General features: G+C 44.4%; 1 protein-coding gene across 2 annotated transcripts in view; it reads left to right on the top strand.

Annotated features, from left to right (window-relative positions):
• Nucleotides 1-4,603: 4,603 nt before the first annotated feature.
• NSG2 (neuronal vesicle trafficking associated 2) overlaps nucleotides 4,604-21,773 on the top strand; it is a 35,458-nt gene continuing 18,288 nt past the window's right edge. The window contains exons 1-2 of one of the 2 annotated variants that reach the window (XM_075715667.1): nucleotides 4,604-4,732; nucleotides 18,420-18,503. In XM_075715667.1, coding sequence (XP_075571782.1) covers nucleotides 4,604-4,732; nucleotides 18,420-18,503 — 213 coding nt within the window. Of the gene's footprint in view, nucleotides 4,733-18,419; nucleotides 18,540-21,773 lie in introns of both variants that reach the window. The other variant, XM_075715666.1, reaches the window with a different exon arrangement.

The raw sequence follows: 21,773 nt of genomic DNA, 5'->3' as shown, positions 1-21,773 counted from the left end.
GAAAAGAATATATCGTGGGAGTCTTATTAAAAGAATAAAAAGAGGCATATATTTTTGTTAACAGAAGAAATATATTGTTTATTCCTCTGGGGTCTCTTGTTGCTCATATTGCTGCTTCGTCTTTTTGCCAGTCACTGAGCTGCTCTGTGTGGGTGGAAATGTCAGACTCTGTATTAGCTTCATAGGAAAATCTGTATGTTACTCTTTGATTTCTCATATTCAGTTGGGTTTCCTTTAATGTTGTCCCTAGAGAATGTTCACTTTTAGGATCTTTCTGGCAACTTTAGGCATCTATTTTTTCCATAAAGCATCCTGCTACATAAATTTACTCCTGGTAGTTTGTCTGTGAAAGAGTCATTTTGCAAAGAGTTGTTTTCAAACTGAAACGGGGCATACTGACCCTAACTAGTTACAGGGCTAGCTCAGTCTCATGGAGGAAATGGAGGTTATTGGATATAATGCCAAGGAGGGCTTTGAGACATTCAGCGTCTCTCTGCACATCTCCCTCCACCACAATGCCAAAATTCTCAGATGGTGCCACTGAAAGGCGTTGCTTAAAATGTGCTTCTACCCTGAAAAGTCATAAGGTAAAAGCAGCATCTGTTCACTTATCACAGGTTCTCACTGCTAGTACTTACAACTAAAAGTCTTCCAGTGAAAAAGTGGCTCTAACTGCCAGTGCTTGAGTGCTGGTAATGTTGAGCTGTGTTCTCTGGGTTATATGGAATATCTCCAGCAGAGTTTAGTTCTGTTTAGCTATCAGTAGATTTGCAGCTACATGAAAGGTATTTTACAGTGGTAGCAATGCACAAGAAGGAATGGGATTCATTTCATTGCCCCTTAGCTATGTTACTCTGAAGAGTATTCAAGTATAACCAACAAAAGTTAATATATTAAACTCTGTGAGCGTATCAGTATGTTCAAGTGAGTAGACATGCTGAGCAAGCAGATAACCTTATTTGCAACCTTATTTTTCATTGTGTAACCACACTTTCCATGGGTTTGCACAAATGCTTCTGGAGATTTAACATCAGTGTGTTTGTGAAGTGTTGCTTAAGACATGTCTTAAGTCAGAGATCTGCCCAGGTGTTGCTAAGGTAGTATTTTGGCTAGCAGGATATTCATTACTAATGTGCATGAAAATGATTTGATTTTCCAATCACAGAATGCATTTGCAAGCTATGAAAGACATCACTTTGCTTTTCAAAAAAGAGCTCTTATGTCCCTGGGTAATTACCAGGTGAAGGTGGAAAACCAGAATGCCATTTCTATGGAGTCACAATGCAATGTTTTCTTTGCATTTTTTAATAATATATCCCAGTCCCCCAGTTGAAAATAGCCATTTTGCTGACAGCAGAACTAGAGTAGTTCCAACATATGCATTCAGTGGAAGATAACTGTAGAGTCTCTGAATCTCTTTGGATGGCCAAATCACTTCAGATGATACAATCTGTAATATACTGAAAATTGGGGAGAGTTGCTGCAATTGCACTTTCTTGCTTGGAGCACCTGCCATATGGGGAGAGGCTGAGAGAGTTGGGATTGTTCAGCCCGGAGAAGACTCAGAGGGCTCAGAGCCAGCCTCTTCTCAGTTGTGCCCAGTGACGGGACAAGGGAGAATGGACCCAAACTGAAACACAGGAAATTTCATTTGAACATAAGAAAAGCTATTTTACTGTGAGGGTGGCTGAACACTGGAACAGGTTTACTTGAGCATTTGTGGTGTCTCCATCCCTGAAGATAATCAAAACCCAGCTGGAAACAGCCCTGAGCAACCTGCTCTTGCTGTCCCTGCTTTAAGCAGCCAGGGTGGACTGGATGGTCTCCAGAGGTTCCCGCCAGCCTCAGTGATGCTGTACATGGAAGAAAAGAAACACTCTGATAGGAGATTGACCCAGCGCTCCTCTAGGACCAGAGGGCTTCTGCTCGGGATCTGGAGAGCGGGCAATGTCTGGGACAAGACTGGGCTTCTGTGATCATTTGCAAAGTACGTGCTTTTGGATTTTCTTACAACCTCCCCATTTGAAGGCCCTAATTATCATCCTGAGTCAAACTATCACAGTGACATTCATCTCTGGGCAGAGCACAAGCGAAGGACTTTGCAGGGTTTATAACTTGCTATATATTTGCACAGATCGATGGGCATTGATGGTTGATTTTTGGTATTACTACAATATTAAATCATTATATTGTAGTATTTTAATCATTAATCTTCAGTGAGTGTTTTTTTATGTGCTTCTTCAGACCTATAGAGCATTAAGACCTACACTTTTCCTTATCTGTGGGGTGCAACCTGCCAGCTTTCTTTGTAGGTACCTATTCCTGGTCCAGTCTGCAGCAACCTGGAGTTGTAGTTACAGTGAAAATCTTGTTGAGTCGTGAGCTGAACATGCGTCTAATGGATGGGATCTGAGGGGAATTCTGCCGCTGAACTTAAGAAATCTTTCCTGAATTTCCTGATTATGAACTCCCAAAACCTTATGACGTGATGAATTTTTTGCAGATGATTCTGAGAACATCAAAAAGCTACCTGCCAACAATTTTTAACACTCTGAGCAAAAGTTGTTCAAAGTTGAGTTTCATATCTGGCAGAACCTTATTCTTAAAAACAGAAAAACTCTCTTGGATGAAATTTTCTGTAGAAGTTTGGCCTTACGCAGAAATGTGATACAGAAAATTCCAACCCCAGCATTAAAAACTGGCAAAGCTACCGGAAGCAAGGACCATGTAAGGTGATAATAGTGGAAGGTAGTTTTAGCTGTCCCAACTCTACTGACTGCTTCTCAAGTTCTTCTCGCTCTAGACGGCTGTACTGTGAACAAGCTCATACGAATGCATTAAGCGCTCTCACTTGCTCTGCCAAAGTATGGCTTTAAATTAATTTTCACAAGTGAGTTCTAAAAGGCTTTATTATGGAAACTGTTCACGCCTTTTAGGAGTATATTTAGGTCTTGCAAAAGCTGCCAAGTTGCAAGCTCTGGAGGCAAATTCTGTATTTATAAACAAATCAGGCTAAAGTCCTCCCAAAGTATCCTCTGTCTCCAAGCAAAGTGCTTCAGCCTGATCCCGCAGGGGCTGGTGATTTCAGGGATGCTGGCGCGTGGGAGCGTGTTTGCCGGCAGGCCAGCCCGCCGCTCCGTGGCAGTACCTCCTGTTGCGGTGGAGGTATGTGTTACCAGGCTGGCTTCTGGAAATCGGAGGAGAGTCCCATACAAAGCCGAGCAGGGCCAGTGACTTGTTGCTGTCCTGCTGTTCCAGCATTCGGATGGGCACCAGAGAGCAGCGACTGACCTGGTGCAACGCCCTGCTGAGGGGCAACGGCGATGTGGGCCAAAGTGGGGGAATGGGGTGCCCGCTTGCCCCAGTAGCAGCCCCGGTGCTCTCTCCTTGCAGCACCACAGCTGCCCTGGGCCCCCCTGCAGCCCCCAGCCCTCTCTGTGACCGCATTTGTGCCGGCGCTGTGCGCTGCGGAAGCGCCACAGCTTGCTTGTGGCCCGCTCCGGCCTTGATGCAACCGTGTTCGTGCACGCACGACGCATTCGTGCAGCGCCGCAGCTGCCGCGGGGCCCTCTCCGGCCCACGCTCCCCCGTGCAGCCGCGCCCACCGCCGGCCCCGCGCTCGGCCTGCAGGGGGCGCCACCGCCCGCCGGGGCGCGCGGCCGTGCGCGGCGGGGACGCCAGGGGGTGCCCGAGGCCGCGCGGCGGCGCGCGGGGGCGCGGGGCGTGCGCGCGCGCGGCGGGCGGCGCGCGGGCGGGGGACGCGGGGCGGGGGGGGGGTGGGGGGGGGGGGGAGCTGCCGCCCGCGCCCGCCCTCAGTCGCGCTTGCGGAGCCGCAGCCGAGCGCAGGGCGCAGCGCTGTCCCTTCAGCACCGCTCCCCCCGCGCCTCGTTACCGCGAGTGACAATTAACGGAAGCCTCCCCCCGCCCCGCCGCCGCCTTCCCCCGCCCCCCCCCGCCGCAGCGCCCGGGCCGAGCCGCCGCCAGTGACCGCGTGGTTTGCAGTAAGTAGGGGCTCGGGGGCGGCGGGAGGGGCGCGGGGGGTGCCGCAGTCCCCCCCTCCCCGACACCCCCCCGCCCCGCGGCGCGACCGCCAGCGCCGCCGCCCCCGGGGGAGCTGGGAGGAGGCGACCCCCAAGCCCCCCAGGGTGTGGGGTTTGCAAGGGAGGGGTTCGGAACCCTCAAGGGGGCTGCAAGAAATGATGGGGGGGGGGGAGTGGGCAAAAGCACCCGTGGGGCCAGGCTGCCAGCGGGAGACGCACCCAGTCCCTGCGGGTGTTCGCGGGTGCGCGGCGGTGGCGGTGGTGGTCCGCACCGGGAGCGCCGTTTGCGGTGCCGGTGCGTTGGGCGCAGCCGTGCTGGGGCTCGCAGCGGGCGTTTTTAAGGGGTATTTTACGGGGTGTCTGCGTTAAGGCGCGGCAAAATGCATGCGTGAAGTCGCGCTGCGGTGCGGTACGCCGTGTGTCGAGCGGCCCGGGCGTAAAAGCCCAGGTCACCGATGCGCTAAGTCAAAGCCAACGGGGTAAGGCAGAAACCCTCCCCTTCCCGCTGCCCTTGTGACATTGCTCATCTTGCTGGTTTTAGGTCTGGAAAGCAAGGTCCAAGAATGGTGAAGCTGGGGAGTAATTTGAACGACAAGAACAACAAACAACCATCCAACGAAGATGGTTTTCAAACAGTTCCTTTGATCACACCCTTGGAAGTAAATCACCTGCAGTTCCCGGCTCCGGAAAAGGTAAATCAAAAGCAAACGGTGCTCCTGCATGATTGCCCACGCGTACGTGCCCCTCGGTTTTCGCTGCCTTGGTGACTTACTGGTCTCTGATGATATGAAATGTGGCATAGCGTTTATTCAATAAATAAAAAGGGGTTATCTTTTGTAGTGTGTTTATGTGTTTTAACATGGCAGATAAGCAGGGAACTGTCCTCCAACTCCTTCCCTCCTCGAAAAAGCCCCAAATATTCCTTCGTTAATACAGCTGGAAAAGGCTTAGTGTGTTTCTCTTGCGAGTGCTGGAGGAATTGAGGAGCCGTTTACAGTGCATTGTTATCAGTGAGATTAATTGCCTGCATTGAGAGTAATGTGATAACTCTTCCAAAATAAGCAGCTATTTTAATTATCTCGGTTAAGGTTGGTTTTCTTCTCCATGGCTTTGCAAAGCTTATTTGGGCATTGAGGATGCTGGTTTCTCTGGAGAGAGCGGCTGAGTTCCCCCATGTGTGGGGTGGTGATGGAGCAATCCAGGGATTCGTTTCCCCGATTGGCTCCAGCCAGGGGACAGCTTTCTCCCCTGCCCACTCAACACTCTCGGAACTGAATGCAGCACTAAAATGTCCAGAAATGTGCATTGGCGATTGGCTGTGGTTTGGTGGTTGGGTTATTTTAGACGCAGCATGTACTAGGAAACCTTTTGTCTATATCAATGCAGTGACGACGCATATGAATATAACCTGGTGAGGACATGATGAGACCGTAAAAATCCGTATGCCCCAACAGCCCTTACAAAAACAAAGCCTGTCTGCAATGTAGTTCCCAGATACCACAGAGATGGAGCCAACTCACCCGAAAGTACAGACAGAATGATTAGATCTCACAGGATAATGGAATAATAGTAATATTAACACTGATGATTATTGAACATATATCCTGTTTTTACTGTAGTACAAAATTAATTTTCTCTGAATACATTAGGAGAACATGACGATGGATGTGATAAAACTGTCTAGATAGACAAACTATGTTTATTTTATGATAGAGCTGAGTCAACTGCCTTGACATCCTGGGATCCAGAGCCGTGCCAGGCAACGGAGCTGGTTTCATTCTCCATGTGCCTCACGGCAATCACGAGCAACTTCACTGCATTCAGGAGAGTTGCACTTCCATGACTTGTTGTGAATGGGAGGCTAAACTGGCCCTTATCTATGACTCTGATAAATAAGATTAAGGAAAAATAATTCAGGCAAAGCAGCACGATTTATCATAACCATCTGAAAAGTTCAGAGGAAACTCTGGATGTGGGAAAGTAGCTCATTTAATGCTAGTACAAGTGGCTTGTTGAGATCACGCAGTGTCACATGACATGAAATTTTTAAATGACTCATGTATCAGGTGAGACACGGACAACCTAACAAAAATCCTTCAAGTTAATAAAGTGGTAATGAGTGTTCTCACGATCACCATGTTCCAATTGCCTGTTGGTGAACAAACACTGGAGTCTATCGGTCTGGTGTGATTCCTTGCTGATTTTTCTGTTTAAACATGCCTACATCAATAATTCACATGTTGTTAGGTTACATTACCTTCGTTAGCATATATTACTGTCAATGCCTCTACTGACATACATATTTTTCTTTGCTGGAAGAGTGGGCTGTATCTCCAAGAGTGCTAAGCATGATTCAGAACTCATTAGAGTCAATGGTATTGATTTCTGCAGGCTGTGGTTGAGCTCCTATGTGCAGTAGGCCTGGAGTTAACGGGGACTGGAGATCCATTTACAAGGAGGAGAGGCTATTTATGATAAAAGCAAAATAATTCACAATCTGTTTCCTTTGCTGTTTGTAGAACAGATTCTGTTGGGGTGAGTTCACCCTAGGGCAGAAAGTCTGTTTAAAGACCTGCTAATAAGGAGTTGAACCTCAGGTGAAAAGCTTGGGCAAAGGTTAAATGATAGGGGGAAATTTCAGCTTTGTACTTAGGAAAGGAAAGCTGCTACTGAATTCAGTCAGACTGTGAGCCTGAGGAAGAGTAGACATGGATTTCACGTCTTTCAGAGAGTATTCTTGTTTGGACTTCCCTTGCAGTCAGGAGGCAGGGTTAAAAAAAAAAACAAAACAACCCACTAAAATTGATTTGACTTTTTTCTATCTATTCCTACAACCTGCCAGCAGCTGATTTTTAGGTTGGGAGAGTGAGAACATAAGCTAAGGCGCTTTCTGTGCCTCTTGCACGGGGTGCCGCATAAATGACCGAGGGCCCAGCCAGCTCTGGTCTCGGGGTCTGCATGCAACAGCTCAGAAGGGCTTTGCGCGCTTGTTTTCCCAAGTGCAAACCCATCGCAGCGCACTTGCAACCACAAGGAGGCAAAGCTCCGGCCCTGCGCCCTGCCTGCGCATCAGCTGCTGCCAACACAACGCCTCTGCCTCTGCAACAAAGAGCTGGTGTGCCCTGGCATTTTCCTGTAAGTGAAATCTGGGGGGAAAAAAAAAAAAAAAAAGAAAAAAAACCTGCTAAATACTCCCATTTCTGGGCTTCTCTTCGCCATTAGAGGGTATCTTCATTGAAGACAATGTGAGCTCTCAACCTGGATCTAACCTTGGGTCTGGGACAATCCAGGGTGCATCAAAACCAGAGCAAGGAGGTTTGACTGCAGCCTGGGGCTGTGTACTTGCTCTAGCTTCAGTCTGTCTGGTAAAGGAGGGGTAGTACAGGCTTTGGCTAGCGATCCAAGAGTATAGTAGGTCTGTGTGGGGCAACCCAACTGCTGGTATTCCCAGTGTGCAATAATGCCTTCACCCGTGGTGTATATTTTATGGCAAAGGTTTGCAAGCTGTGTTAATTTATAGGCTTTTTCCAGTTGAGTCTTGGATGCCTGCATGCAAGTTGAAGAAAAACAAACCTGTTGTTTGTCAGTATACTTACCTTTGCGGATCCTTAAAAGCACCCCACAAAGCCTATGGAATCTACGGAGTGAAAATTGTGTTTTAACGAAGGGCTTTAAATACCTCAGTTTTCTTCATTTTAAGGATATTTTTGTAATTGGATCACTTGAGAGTCACTCAAAGTGACTCTCAGCATTAGCCTCTATAGGTCTTTCACCAGAGTTTCATCTCTTTCGAAGTGTTTTCTGTGTCTGGCTCCCCTTTCTGAGAAAGGATACAGAGAAAGAATATAAAGAAGAGGATTTGCTCATGTGATGTAATCCCTGAAGCCCATCTCTTTTCAGATAGTTCCTTGATTACAAGAAATCATGTCGGGGATGACAGGGGGAAACACTTTTTAAAGGTATACTTAAACTTATTGGCTGTCCTTTTGGGGATGCTTTCCTAACAAGCTTGTTTTTCGAAGTACTGTGAGCTTAGCAGCTCCCTCTGACTTCTACCTTGATGCTGTTGGAAAAAATCCAGGCAGGAATTCAGGAGGCTTGAATTAGGGAACCTTTTTTTAAAATTATTGGCCACTGGACTGACTATTTCTTTTTCTACCAAATGAGGATGTCTCCTCCCAAGGCTCATGCTATTCCTCCTGCAGCATCAGCAGTCTCGTTGTTCTGTTAGCAGTTGTATGGCTGCAAGGGGAGAAATGTACCCAGGACAGTAATTTCTCTCCTAGGGTGCTAAGCCTGCTGTGTATTTATATTTACTGACCATCTTCAAGCATTTCCCTTGCCCACTGTTCTCTTGCTGGGGCGGCGTTTGCAGAAGGCAGAGACAGATGCTCTTAAATCATTTTTGCGTGGCCTTTTTGCTGAAGTCCATCCATGTAACAGGAATAATAGCTGCCACCGGTGACAAGCCCTTGAGCTGTCTTTTTATGTCTCTGAATTTAATTTCTTCTTATTCAAAAAGCAAAAAAAAAAAAAAAAAGTCTTTTTTCTTTTAGGACCAAAGGGGAAAAGGCTAGCTGTTCACTTGTTTTCCTAGGCGTAGACAAAGTGCTTCGGCTGTAATTGTTACGTGTCTCTGCAGCTTTTCAGGGACCATACTGTTTCACTGAAATTTTAAATGAGACCAACAACTGGGGACCCCTTGGTCTCATAGGCTCACTTCAGTATAATCCAGCAGGAAATGCCTCTGTTCTGGCAGTAAAAATCCTAATTTTACATAACACAAAAGTGCATGAAAGCTATTGTCAGTGCTGAAAAAAACATCCGGCATCTCTTTTGTGGGGAAAGCTGCAGAAGGCTTATCATGTGGTCCATTGTTCTTTATTTTGAATGCATCTGGAGGCTTGAGAAATAATTTCTCTGGTGACAAATTCCTGCCATCCAACCCAAGAAGGAAAAAAATAGATGTTAACTGCTCTCTTCAAATGCTTTTCCCGTTCCGTGCTCCTGCCTTTTGCCCTCCCTGGCCTCACCCCTCTCTGAGTGGCCGAGGCCACGTATTTACGCAGAGTAATCAAGAGTTCCTGAAAATCAGGAGGGTCCCTTGTGTTCACAGCCTGTCCCTATTGGCTTAACAGAAAATAATGTTTTGTCCTGGCCAGCTGAGCAGGCATAATTAATAGTACGCTGGATGAGTGCTTTTGTACCGAGGGGACTACTTGCAGCTCTGTCCTGAAATACTGATGTCAGTCTGCCCTCTGCGAAGCCCGGCCGCACGCGGCGGCTCTAGCCAGCCTGAAAGCACATGCCGTGGAGCTGGTTTTGGGGTGCTGCTACACGTGCTGGGGCCAGAGGCAGCTCAGCCTTCACTGCCGCTGTCCGGGAGGGCTCCTGGTGCAGCCGGGGACAGGTGTCTGTGCTCCTATTCACGCTGCTGTTGAGTTTGGTAGGATGGAGCAAATGGCAAAAGGAGACATGGGGCAGGGCTAGTGATTGTGGCAGCTGAAGGAAGGAAGAGTAAAAGGGAGCAGGAGGACGCAAAGGGAAGGAAAGCGTGAATAAAAGAAAGGAAGGGAATAAAAGGAGAGCATTGCGAATATGAAGGAATGGAATGGGCAGGCTGTCTTGCCTTTCCCCATCCTTTCCTGTCTCCACTTGGGATACTCTGCTTAATCCCCACAAACACCACAGTCTGAGCCTTCCTCTCCTGTGACATTTGTCCCCCTTCTGCACTGTGCAAATCCATTTGTCCTCTAAATGTGTATTTGAATGTAAACGCCGCCTGCGCTCGTTAAGCTGTAATAAATATTTGCAGCAACACTCACTCTGGCAGTGCAGTGTTTCTGGGGTAACCTTTTTGATTTTGTTTGCATGTCTTGGACAGCCCTACTTGAGGTCCTTGGCGGTTCGTGCTCCTCCTGTTTGGGTATAGCCACTATCGGGCTCCCCTTCCCCTACAGCGAACGCCTCTGTGCACGGGCGGTACGCTCACGGCAAGGCTGTGCTGTAATCCAGGCGTGCGCTCGCAGCCTGCGCAGACACCTGGGGTAGCACTCAACTACCTCACTTGCATACAGATAACATGTTGCTGCTGCAGTTCCTGAGTGCGGACAGTCTCAGGATTTGTGTAGCCTGTGCAGAAATTTCTCTCCTTAACTGCACTGCTATCGGTGTCTGCATTAGGTTGTTTAAAGCTAGCTCATGTCTCTTTTTGTGAGCTCCGTTGCCTCTCTCAAATCCAGTTATGTCTGCACTGCAATTCCTAGAGCTGCATTCTGCAGAAACAGCAGAAATGGATACAGGAGACGTGTGTTAGGGTATGGATGTTTGGCAAAGCCTGTTGCAATCTATTCTTTATTCTAACGTGAAAGCTCATTGCTGCAGGTGGAAGTTACTGCAGCAAGACTGTGAACTGAACCCCACGTACCAGTTACCGGTCTGGAAAATAAGAGTGGGTAGGGTTCCTGAGTAGTGTAAATCAGTGTAGTTTAGATGAAATCAGTGGAGCTCTGCTAATTTACCCTGGCCAATTCACCATCACTATAGCTGACTGATTGATTCTTTTGTCTGCTTTGCTATACCCTCTCCTGACTGAACCTACAGAAATAAATTTTTGTCACCCCTTCACAGCCTCCTGTGGGTTCCTGGTGGTTATGGTCACCTAGGGATTTGTAGGGAGACTTAGCTGAATAATTTCCAAGCTCCCTTTGTGCTTGCGAGCTATGGCTTTCCCTTCTCAGCTGCTTTCAGCTCCCAATGCAGCCTTTGCATTCTGTGCTGCCTTTCACTGGTGATGCCAGGGCTGATTACATTTGCTGTTTTCATCCTTTTGTGATGTTCCTTATGCCTGGAATATCCTCCTGGCACTGATTCAGGAGACCACTTTTTTCTACCACCCTCTGTGAAACTCATTTCCAGCACAACATCCATTAGATGAGCTGATACAGGAAAAAAACCCAGAGTGTTTCTACTGACTGTGGCTTTCTCCATTGACTATGGATTTGATCCCCAGGCATCCTTTTTTTTTTTTTTAAACCTTCTTTTTGCTGCTTGATATTTCAGGCATTCCATGTATTCAAATAGTGAGTAGGATGCCATGGGGACTACCATTACACACATCCCAAATGCCAATTTTAATACTAATCTCTGGGAAGTCTGCCTGTTGAGATGTGTTCATCCTGTAGATTTAGAAGCACAGCTGTCTCTCCCATGGGTTGGGACATAGTCATAATTGTTTGGGAAAGTTTTTAAAAACCTCATTGTCTAAAAATCTGGGAATTTGCAGCATGGTGATTGCCAGGTAGTCTCAGAGTACTAGGCCATGCGGTCCAACCTGTCCTGTTTCTAGCAGCAGCCTGCAAAGAAAAAGATTGTTTTAAGCCCTGAAACATGATTTTTCCATCTCTTTTCCTATACTCTTTTACTGCTAAGTATTTTAACTTCAGCTACTGTTGGCAATGTGCACGTCTCGTTTGCTCTTTGAAGCTGGCTGTGTGAGGATTAGAGCTTGTAGGTCACTGGAGAGTTTTGTGTGCAAGCAGGTGGTAAGTTTTAGCCATCCCGTGGCTTGTAGCACATAAGCATGGAGGCTGACGCAGTCACAGCAGATTTAGTGCCAAGACTGGGGGCACCATTTTGCTATCATCAGTAACCTGGACAGCACGCTACAGCTGGGACTTGGTCTAAAGTCTTTCTCAGCTATTGATGCTCAGTTGGGTAATGAAGGCAAAGGGAACCATGATGTCAGTGGCAGTGATAAGTTTATGTTTTCTGTTCTCTCTCTGCAAGGAATGAAGAAAGGCATGTCTTTGGAAGCCAAGAGTCTCATTTTCATTTAAAAGTGAACATGTCTAATCCACGTGGAAACTGATGGGTGTGTTACAACCATTTTGTGGGACTACAAAGTCCAGCTTTGAACCTGGAGGAAACCTTTCTCCTTGGTAGGAGAAACACATTTTGTTTATCTCTTCTGTCAATCTGAAAACCACTCTGAGTGAGAGACTCTTCATTATTAATAATCCTGGGAAGTACTATTTTAAATTTTTATGGTTTGCACTTTGCAGCACCTGAACCACAATATATTACAGGCACCGTGACAGTGAAGTGGGAATTACAGCAGGGCTGCATGTCCTTTTCCGAATGAATAATTTAAAGTTTTCACAATGCCAGTTATGTTAAATATTATTACTCATTTCTTCAGGGAAATCCATAGAGCTCAAACGCAAATATAAAGTGGCAATAAATGATGTTACATTTAGCCAGTCTGAGACAAGACTCAGAATTCATTCAGTTCATTTTCTGAAACACTTACTTCATCCCATTGCAGGAGAATTCTTTTTAAGGTTCCATGCTTAATGTGATACTTTTCCATTTGTCACATTTCACGTCTACTCTGCTCCTTCCTCCTATTAAAGCAAATGCTTTTAATATAGCCCACTTGGTTAGGAGCTTGCTTTCTTTTTTCTTTCAGCATCCAAAATCTCCAGATTTCCCAACACTCTCCTACTGTTTACTTTCTCAAGGTTGTTGATGATGGATTTCCTGCTGGTATACGCAGAGTCTCATCTGTTGTTTCTCACCTCAGCACACCTATAATTTTCCAAAGCATCACTACAGAGAAGGTGCCTGGTCCTGCATTCATTAAAGCCGAGGAAAGGTTTCCTATTGATTCCAGTGGTGTCACTAGCATTAAGCCTAGAATAATAAGTGCATTTAGGTTTAGGACTCGATAAATGTATTAGCAAACAGCATCATTAGAAAAATCTTGCTTGTGTGGAGCAGCATGATAGATACGGCTTGTTGTCCTGTCGTGTTTGGGTTTTTATAACTTTTACAGGCCATTCTCTATAGTCTGCTACTGAGCTCTTGCAGAAAACCTTTTGAGGGATTGGAATGAGGAACCAGAAGATGCAAGATAGAGAATAGGAAGTAAAAACCTTTCAAGACATGGAGAGTGTTGTGACATCTGCTAACCTAGGATGATTGAGGACAACAGTTCTGCAGAGAATTGCCAGTTTCCACGAGTGTCTGACTTCCTGCCCACCCCAGCCATATCTCTTGCTAGCCCCTAATCCCCAAAAATGTTATATTTATATATGGAGAACGTGCTGGAGCTACTAGTATTGCGCAGTTAATGAAAAACCTGAGAAAACACGGTGCACTGTAAGTAGCAGCAAGCCGTGGTGTGTTTTCCTGACTCAACCACCAGTTGCTAGTGTGACTCAGCACATTACTAAGCCTTTTTTTCTCTTTTTTCCCTACTCCTCCATCAGTAATATGGGAGTACTGGGGTCTTGCTGAAGAATGCCACAGGAGCCCTGAGCATCGGTATTATAACTGGCTGTGGGAAGGTGACTGAAGCCAGCTTAAGCTCTGATCTGGCCAAAGTGCTTCAGTGCACACTTAACTTTAAATAATCTGACTAATCTTGCTGATGTTAACAGGACTACTTGCATGCTTAAGTGCTTTGCTGAATTGGAAGTTAATGAGTTCAAATGCTAGATAAACTTAGTTTTGGAGGAAGCTGCAAGGACTGGCAGTGTGGATCCCTGTAATTAGACATGTCTATTTGCTACTCTCTGGAAGCCCTTTTCTTTTTTCTTGTATTCTTACAATCAGCCTGCAGACTTCAGCTAGGAAGCAACTTTCAAAGAACAGTTTTATTTTGGATGTAAAATGAAGAAAGTCCCAGGTAATTTATTTGTGTCCCCTTTATTGCATCTGTCATAAACAGCACAGTCTCTCTGCAGTTTAAAGGTGGAGAGTCTCTGGGAAATAGTGTGAAAACTTTAAGAACAGGTTACAGCAGCAACATAATTTGCAGGGAGATCCCCTGAGCTAGCATTCTAGACTCCATCCACAGTGCCGGCTTTAAAGTGCTATAGATAGGCTGGACTGAGCTGGCAGGGGGGTTGCTCTCTTTGGTGGACGATCACAACCCACAAAGTGAGGCACAGGCATAAACTGGTGCTGGATCAGGGCCTAGATAACAGAACACAAAGGCTGACAAGTGTCCAAAAATGTTCGAAGGATATTTATCTGGGAATTGCAAAGGCTCAGACAATCCAAAAAGCTGGTGGGTCTGTTCTTGCTTTTTAATATTCATTTACAGGTGTGCAGGTTGCTTCATGAGATGATGATGATGATGATGATGATGATTATTATTATTATTTCTCTGCCCCAGTAAGCTCATGGTTAGGGATGCCATTCTAAAATAGCCAGACCCTTGTCACCATGCAGAGTATGAGTTAAGACAAGCCTTAGGGAGCGTGCAGGAGGAGGTGAGAGCTCAAGGAGGCAAGTGCAGAGAATGGGTAGAATGGTGTTGCTGTTGCTGCAGTGGGGGTGGGGAGGGGGCTGATTGTCTCTTTTGGGAGTATTCAAGAGACTGCTTGTTCCTTTAAGCACTGGTTTGATTGTTTGCATTTATTGTCTGTACTCATGAGACCAGAGCACAAGCCAAGCAGTGCTGCCAGCTCTGGAAGTTACCCCCTTAGAGCAGTTTCTTTCCACTGTAACAGCATTGCAGAGAAGGGAATGAGGAGATGGGCATTTCTTTCGCTTCAGTTTGCTTTGAATTGCAACCTGCACAGGACCCCAATTTTATACTCCCTTTCACTGGTTTCAATCAAGAATAACTCTACTGAGGTCAGCAAAGCTGCAAAGCAGACAAGAAAAGGGAACGGGGATCATTCTGTTTGCTGGGGGTTGTAATAAACGCCAGTAGCTCTCCCGGGAAACCTGTCGTCGTGTGAGATGGATGTACCTTGTTTACATTGAAACAGTGGGATCCCGGGCTCTGATGGAACTGCTCTGGGGGAGCCGGTGATAAATGAACGCTGATCATTGCGCTGACTGTGGAGTCGGTGGGGTTTTTATTACTGTACATCCAACAGCAATTCTGTTAGAATTTCTGGAAGACTTTACTGCCAGGAATTTTTTCTCAGTGACAAAATGGAAAGAAAAGGTGAAAAAGGAGTGATGGCAGGGAATGGGGAAGGCAAATCTTCTTTCCCACCCAACCGAAATCAGAAAAGTGGAAAATGAAAACAGAACAAACAACCAAAATAGCAAAAACCAGTAATGCTAAAAATATAGAAAAAATCTTTATAAGATTAATTACTCCTTTTCTAAATTTGCACTTAGATTAATACTTGGTGCTTTAGAAAAGTTCTTTTGTGTTTTGACCAGCTCTGATTTAGGCTTGTTTCAGAGACACTCACAAGTGACACATGCATGGGAGGCTGTCAGTGTAGCAAATGCTCCGCTAAAAACTCTGTGTGTGTGGTGTGTGTGTGTATTTCTGTGTCATCATCTGACAGTGTTCACTCCTGTCTCTGGATACTGTGAAGGCAGCCCTGTCTGCGGTGGTCTCCCTAGCGCAGGGGGCTCAAGGAGTGTGATGAACACAACTCCATTTTCAGAAGCCTTTGCGTGGGCTTCCTGATGGCAGCTTGCTGGTTGGAGAGGGGGGGAGCGTTGCTGCAAAAGTGGGATCTGTGCTCAGGCTTATTTATTTAGACTGTAGGCGACTGAACAAGAGGTGGCTCTTTTCTTCTAAATGTGTACCCCGTGCCCTCAGCAAAATTGCATTTTTATTGTTACTGCCATGATATTGAATGCTACCCCCACACTACAGGTTTTCAGTTTTCTGTTTGTCTTTTGTCATTTTATTTCCGTGCTCTCCTTTAAAGAGGAGACCTTACTGGCTGCCCTGTCTTTCTTCTGCTGAGTAATTCCACCAGGTGTCTAACAAAGATACTTCTGGAGAGCAGATACTTAGCTTTTGCAATGCCAGAAGGCATTTAGCAAAGGTACTTCTTACCTCCTGTACTAAAGCTTTTTGATACCTCTGCAAATTTCTCTGCAAAACACTGACCAGCAGGATCACTATGGCTCTGCACACACACAGGTTTCACTGCTGGCACAGTCAGCAAATTTGGTTTCAAGTAGCTTCTGATCTAGCTGGGGACTGAGCGTGCTTATTTATTCACAGACGTGATAGACATTGCTACTGGACTTGAATCTGATGCCTTGTGAAGGGCTGTGTGTGTTTATTTTCAGTCTCATGCTGTATCTCTGTAGACGGCATACTTCAAACGTTTCTACGTATAGGATATTGGTTGAATGTAATGGCAGTTAAAAAATACCTGTAAGACGACTGTCATTAATGACAAAGAGTGGAAGAAAATGTAAATTATATGTAGAAATATAAGTAAGGCTTTTAATTTTTTTTTCTTGTTGGCTTCATTAAGACTTAATGTTAGAGTCTGTGGAAAGGCCCTCATACATATTTAAAGATTTTGCCTGAAACTAAGATTTATATCGAGCAGGAAACATGAATTTGGGAGAATTGGCTATTGTGGCTGGTAGGTTTGAAAACACAATGAGTGCAATTTCTGAATGCTGGTTGGCAGGTGTTGATGGCTGACATTCTGTAATTCGCTGTACTGGGTTTACAAAAGGCCAGCAAGGAGGCTGGAAAGCTAGGGGCCAGCTGCATGGAGTCCTGAGTGCACTTACCTCCTTTTGAGTGAGAAAATGAGCTTATTGCTTGTTCGTAACTCAGAGCTAACCTGGGCCAGCTTGTCCTGGCTGGAGAGGGAGCTTTGCTTTATTTGGTCCACAGTGTGCTGGGCTGCATTTCGGCGTGTAGCGGGGTCAGCCTCAACAGTAAGTTCACAGTGGGGTTCGGGTTCATCCCAAACCCGCTGAATCAAGCTTGTCCCCATGTGTCATTGCCCATCATCCATGTTGTGTCATCAGAAATTCTGAGTTCCAAAATGCTCATGTAAATATATTTGGGTGGCTTTTTGTCCCCTCTTCTTCCCAAGACTTAATGTTGCAAATGCTGCTGTAATAAATATTATTGAAAGGGATTCACTGAAGGATGTAAATATTCATCAGTCTTTAATGATTTGCATTTGAATCCAGCAAATTGGCTTATGACTCCACGCTGATTTTCTCTCACTCTGATTTTCACATGGCATTAAATGCAGGAGGGTTAAATACCTGGGGTTTTCTCTGGTCCAAACCAGACTTTGCTATCTTCATTTGGAAGCAAGTTCTTCATTAGCTGGTAACTCAACCTTGTGCATCACTTAATCTTTTTCAATCCTTCAAGACTTTTTGTTTCTGACAAAGAGCTTTAGGATCGCTCTCGTGACTTTCATATGAACCAGTCACCACTCCTGGAGTATTTAATTTTCACTTCAGCAAGGCTGATGGCTGGATAGTCCTGCAATTCAGAATGGGAGGCCAAAAAGTGGAAGTGTTTGCCCTAGAATTGAGAGCTTCAGTGTTCTTTCTATCCTTTTGCGTTTAACCTATCCAAACCTTGCAAACCACACCAAATTGCTGTATGCTTTGTGGACCTTGGCCCTGGGCTGGGAATCCTGCGCAGAAGTGCAGTGGTAGCGTGCGCTCACAGCTGCAGCCCCCATCTCTAAGGATGAGCTCCAGCTCTTGGCCAGTGCTGAAGACAGGGCCATTTTGTCTTCTCTTGCATTTTCCAGCTAGATTAAGATAGTGTAGCTACGCTGGGATGCTCTCACACCACTGTTTTGCTGCATAGGCTCATGGATGGGTAGTCTTTTAAGATTCTCATGTCTAATGGGATGGATACGCTCACTCCCCTGATGGGCTTTTAGTTTCAGAGTACAGCCCCGATGCTAGTCCCCTCTGGGAGCAGTTGGCATTACATGTTACCTTTTCTGCGTTGCAGTGGGTGGATTTTACAAAAAATATTTCGGATCATTCTAGGTTACAATTAAATTCAATGTAGATTGACAATACAATTTTGGTAATTTGACTGTACCCTTTTAAAAGCCACTTATGGCATCTCCATTGGCGTAAGCCACCTCATTTTTATAAGATTAGTAGGACCTGGATTAGTCAGCAAATGACACTGAATTCTTCTGGGGAAAACCCAAGGTGATAGTATGAGATTAATATTGATAATCTGGAGCCTGAATAAATGAGATGCCAAATGGCCTAAATTTAAATTGGCTTCAGTGGAACTTGTTAGGATGGGTCTTTTAATAAGTGAGGCTCTTCTTTAGGATGGGCTGTTATTCTGCGTGTTCTGCCTGTTGAATATGATATAAAAATTATATGTCTGGTGCTAAACAAAAGTGAGTGTTAAACATTTTGATGTCAGCTATTTTAAGACTCAGTGTGATAAGCTCTCTGTCCTCGGTCTGCGTATCTTCCTGACTGTTTATCTGTCTCTCTTAGTTCCTGAGCGTATGACGAGTTTGTGTTAATTTATGGTTCTAGAAGACTTGTGTAGATTCAGGGGATGGTTTATATAGAAAAGCTTAGATAACAAAGAAAATACATGCTGTGTGCAGAAACCTTAAAATTGCTGATATTTTCCAGGTAATTGTGAAAACAAGAACAGAATATCAGCCTGACCAGAAGAACAAAGGAAAACTCAGAGTGCCCAAAATTGCTGAATTCACAGTCAGTTTCACTGATGGTGTAACAGAAAGACTAAAGGTAAGAAATGGTTATTCTGCTGCCTTCTGATGCAAATGCCATTCATTTTAAAATAATTGAATCAAAGTGACAGTAAAGACATAACAAATTTAACACTCCACTCATCACTAGGGTCAAAGAGAGGTTTATCTGTGTGAAATAAAGGTTTGGGGTTTTTTGTAAGATGGGAATGAAACTAACTAGATCTGAAGTAGGAAATGTTTTTCTTTTCCCAGGAAAAGTTATGAAAATGTTTTCCAGCCCAAACTGAAAGTAAAACACATTTGAATCTTTTTGCTTCTCAAACATTCGTGTTTAAAAAGAAAAAAAAAATCACAGTGAAGATCGATTGAAACATTTTCTTTCATCTTTTAAGAATTCTTTTGTCTTGTAGTCAAAGAACCTTTTCCATATTTAAAATATTCTATTATTATATAATTATATAATTATAGATTAAAAGCCATTTCAAGCTAGATAAAAGACGAGATATTAGACAAGTATCCAAGCATATCCTGTCCTATAAGCAGTTTTGGTTCACAGGAATTGGAATTTTCTGATGAAAAATGTTTCCTTGAGAAATTTTCAACAGGTTCTACTCAAACATGGAAAGAAGCTCATGAATTATTGAGTGGCCTCAGTTCCTGTTGACTGCAGCATATTAGAATGGCTCAGTTCCTCCTAAAATTAGACTCCAAGCATGTAGCTGCTAGTATTTTCTCCCTTTTCATTGAAAAGATATGGTGCTTCTCCTAAACCACAGAGCATGTGAGTGATAAAAATGTGAGATCTGATTTCACATTTCCAAAGCCAAAAGAAATATCAATGATTTGAGGAGAAAACAGAGAGTAGACAGTGCCTAGCTATAGTCCTGCTCCTTGAAAAGCTAGGATTGGGCTTACAAATTTCTGTGAAAGGGTAACATCCTTGACAATGAACAGGAATTGACTGAAGGAACTGAACAGTCTTTCATTTGGCCCAGTTGTTCTTAGTTTTGCAAGAAATAGAAAGGTTATTTTCCAGTAATTTAGAAGAAAACTATCACTTTTAAAGCTGGAATGTGATCCAGGAAAAATTGTTACCATTCATCCTTGATAAACTTCAAGATAAGGCATGTTCAACCTAGTGAAAGGAAAAATGTTTAGCTGCTCTCTTCTGAAGCATTACAGAATGGCACTGTTTCTGTTTTTTCCAGAAATTCACTAACATATATTTCACAAGGACAATTCTGTTGCTTTCATCCAGGATTTTTAAAGCCATAATTTATTCTTAAGAGGTCTGTGAATAAATGTTTATAGATTCTTGGGGTTTTTTTTTCAGTGGACATCACATGTTTTGATCTAAATTACTTACCAGGGGCTTACGTGCTGTTGATTTTGACTGAGTTCTTCACTGATCTTATTGCATACGTAGTACCTATTTACCACCAATACTGACTCTCTGTTGGTACCACTAGTAAAGTAAACAGTGAATTAACCACAGCTAAATCCCCAGTCTTGGAAACTGCAGCAGATGTTTTCCAGTGTGAACAACATACAAATCGGAACCAGACACAATGTGCCTGAGAAACAACAGAAATGTAGAGTCTCCTGGAAGTGATGTGTTGGCTTCTGACACACAATAAATGGCATTAATGTTGATATTGTAAGTAACAGTGCTTCACTGGGTCTTTAAAACTTAATCCTGCAGCCCTGAACAGTATTAAGGTCAGTATAAGACCAAGTTTTAATCCCATCAAAAGATCTGGCCCTGCTATTTAAAAAGGCAATCAGGAACATCTCATCCTTACACACTGTGCATGCTGGAGGCCCATAAGTTAGATACATAGCTCATCCACTGCTGTGGATACATACCATTTCATCTACTCCTTCTATAGAGTATCTTATTTTTCCCATTCTTCAACCCCCCCAACTTGCTGTTGCATTCAAACCTCTCCTTTTGATGTATTTTTTCCTCTCCCCTTCCTATTTTTGGTGAGGTTCTCCCATTGCTCTCACTGGTCTGTGAACGAGGACTGCACGGCAGCAGGTGCGGGGGAGCCAGAGGCTCCAGTGGTGTGCACAGCACTAACAGAGGTTTAAGCTGCCTTCCCCTTTGCTGCACGGTGGGGATGGCTGTGGGAGCTTTGCCTCTTCCTATGCAGCCTGGCAGCATGACAGTTTCATTTTTCAGCTATTTCCTTTCCCTAAAGTCCATATGATTTCCATTCTCAGCTCTTCAATGTCAACTTATTAATCACTCAGCCTCTCGTCTAATACTGGATAAGACTATAAGCCTCTCCCTGCCTGCTTTTCATAAGGCTTCCATGTATCATATTAAGTTTGTAGTATTATTTCCTGACAAAAATGAGCTGAGATAATAGGTAATATTTCATTACCTTTTGTACTTTTTTTTTTTTATTGCACCACATTTTTGTACCAGTGCATACTTTTAGTGAAGTTATTAAAAATAGTGCCCTCTGGTTCTAAGCAGGCCTATTATCTGGTACTGATGAAATAATTTTACATTTGTTTTTCGTGAGAGGAAATCATAGTAAATACTTAACTTTTATTACCTCAGTTTGGCTACACTTTTAAAAGCTAAAAAAAAAGAGATGATAATACTTTCTTTTGCTGGCTGGTTGCTTTGTATAGCCTTCCGGTATGTGGTGCATTGGAAATATCATCCACAACTTCTTGCTAACATGCTGATTAAAATTAAAGTATTCATCTATACTTGAGCTGGGCTGTTGGTAGCTATACACTGGCAGAAGCAAGTAAATCATCCCATTGATTTCTGCAAGAGAAATGATGGTGGGAAAGGCCAATAGTCTATCCAAGTGTAGATGGTTCATTGGTTTAGAGCACTCCAAATGTGTGAGAGCTGTATGGGAAATGCATGCACAGCTAGTGCGAGTCCACAGCAATGCTTGAATTCAAGGGTTTTCATAGGGAGCCATTTGCTACTACAGCTCTATTAATCTGTGTATGAGGAGCAATACGTCTCAGCACATGGTACCTGTATGTTGGGGAAAGAGACAGGTCTGTAAGAGGATGTGAAGAAATAGCCAAGAAGTCCTCTGCTGTCTGCTACTGCACTACTTTGGCATCCTGGAGAATACAAAGTGAGATGTCTTGTATTTTATTTTTCACCCAAACAGTAGAATTATCATCAACTCAAAACAGAAATATGGCAAAGTGAATATCATTAATGCGTGTGTGTGGAAAAATGCTGCTGGACTCCATATTTATGACTGTGCTCCCCACCCACTAGTAGCCT

This window comes from Pelecanus crispus, chromosome 8, assembly GCF_030463565.1.
Source record: "Pelecanus crispus isolate bPelCri1 chromosome 8, bPelCri1.pri, whole genome shotgun sequence".
NCBI classification, from domain to species: domain Eukaryota; kingdom Metazoa; phylum Chordata; class Aves; order Pelecaniformes; family Pelecanidae; genus Pelecanus; species Pelecanus crispus.
Note: the sequence above shows the minus strand (reverse complement) of the source record. Positions and strands in the feature narration are given on the sequence as shown.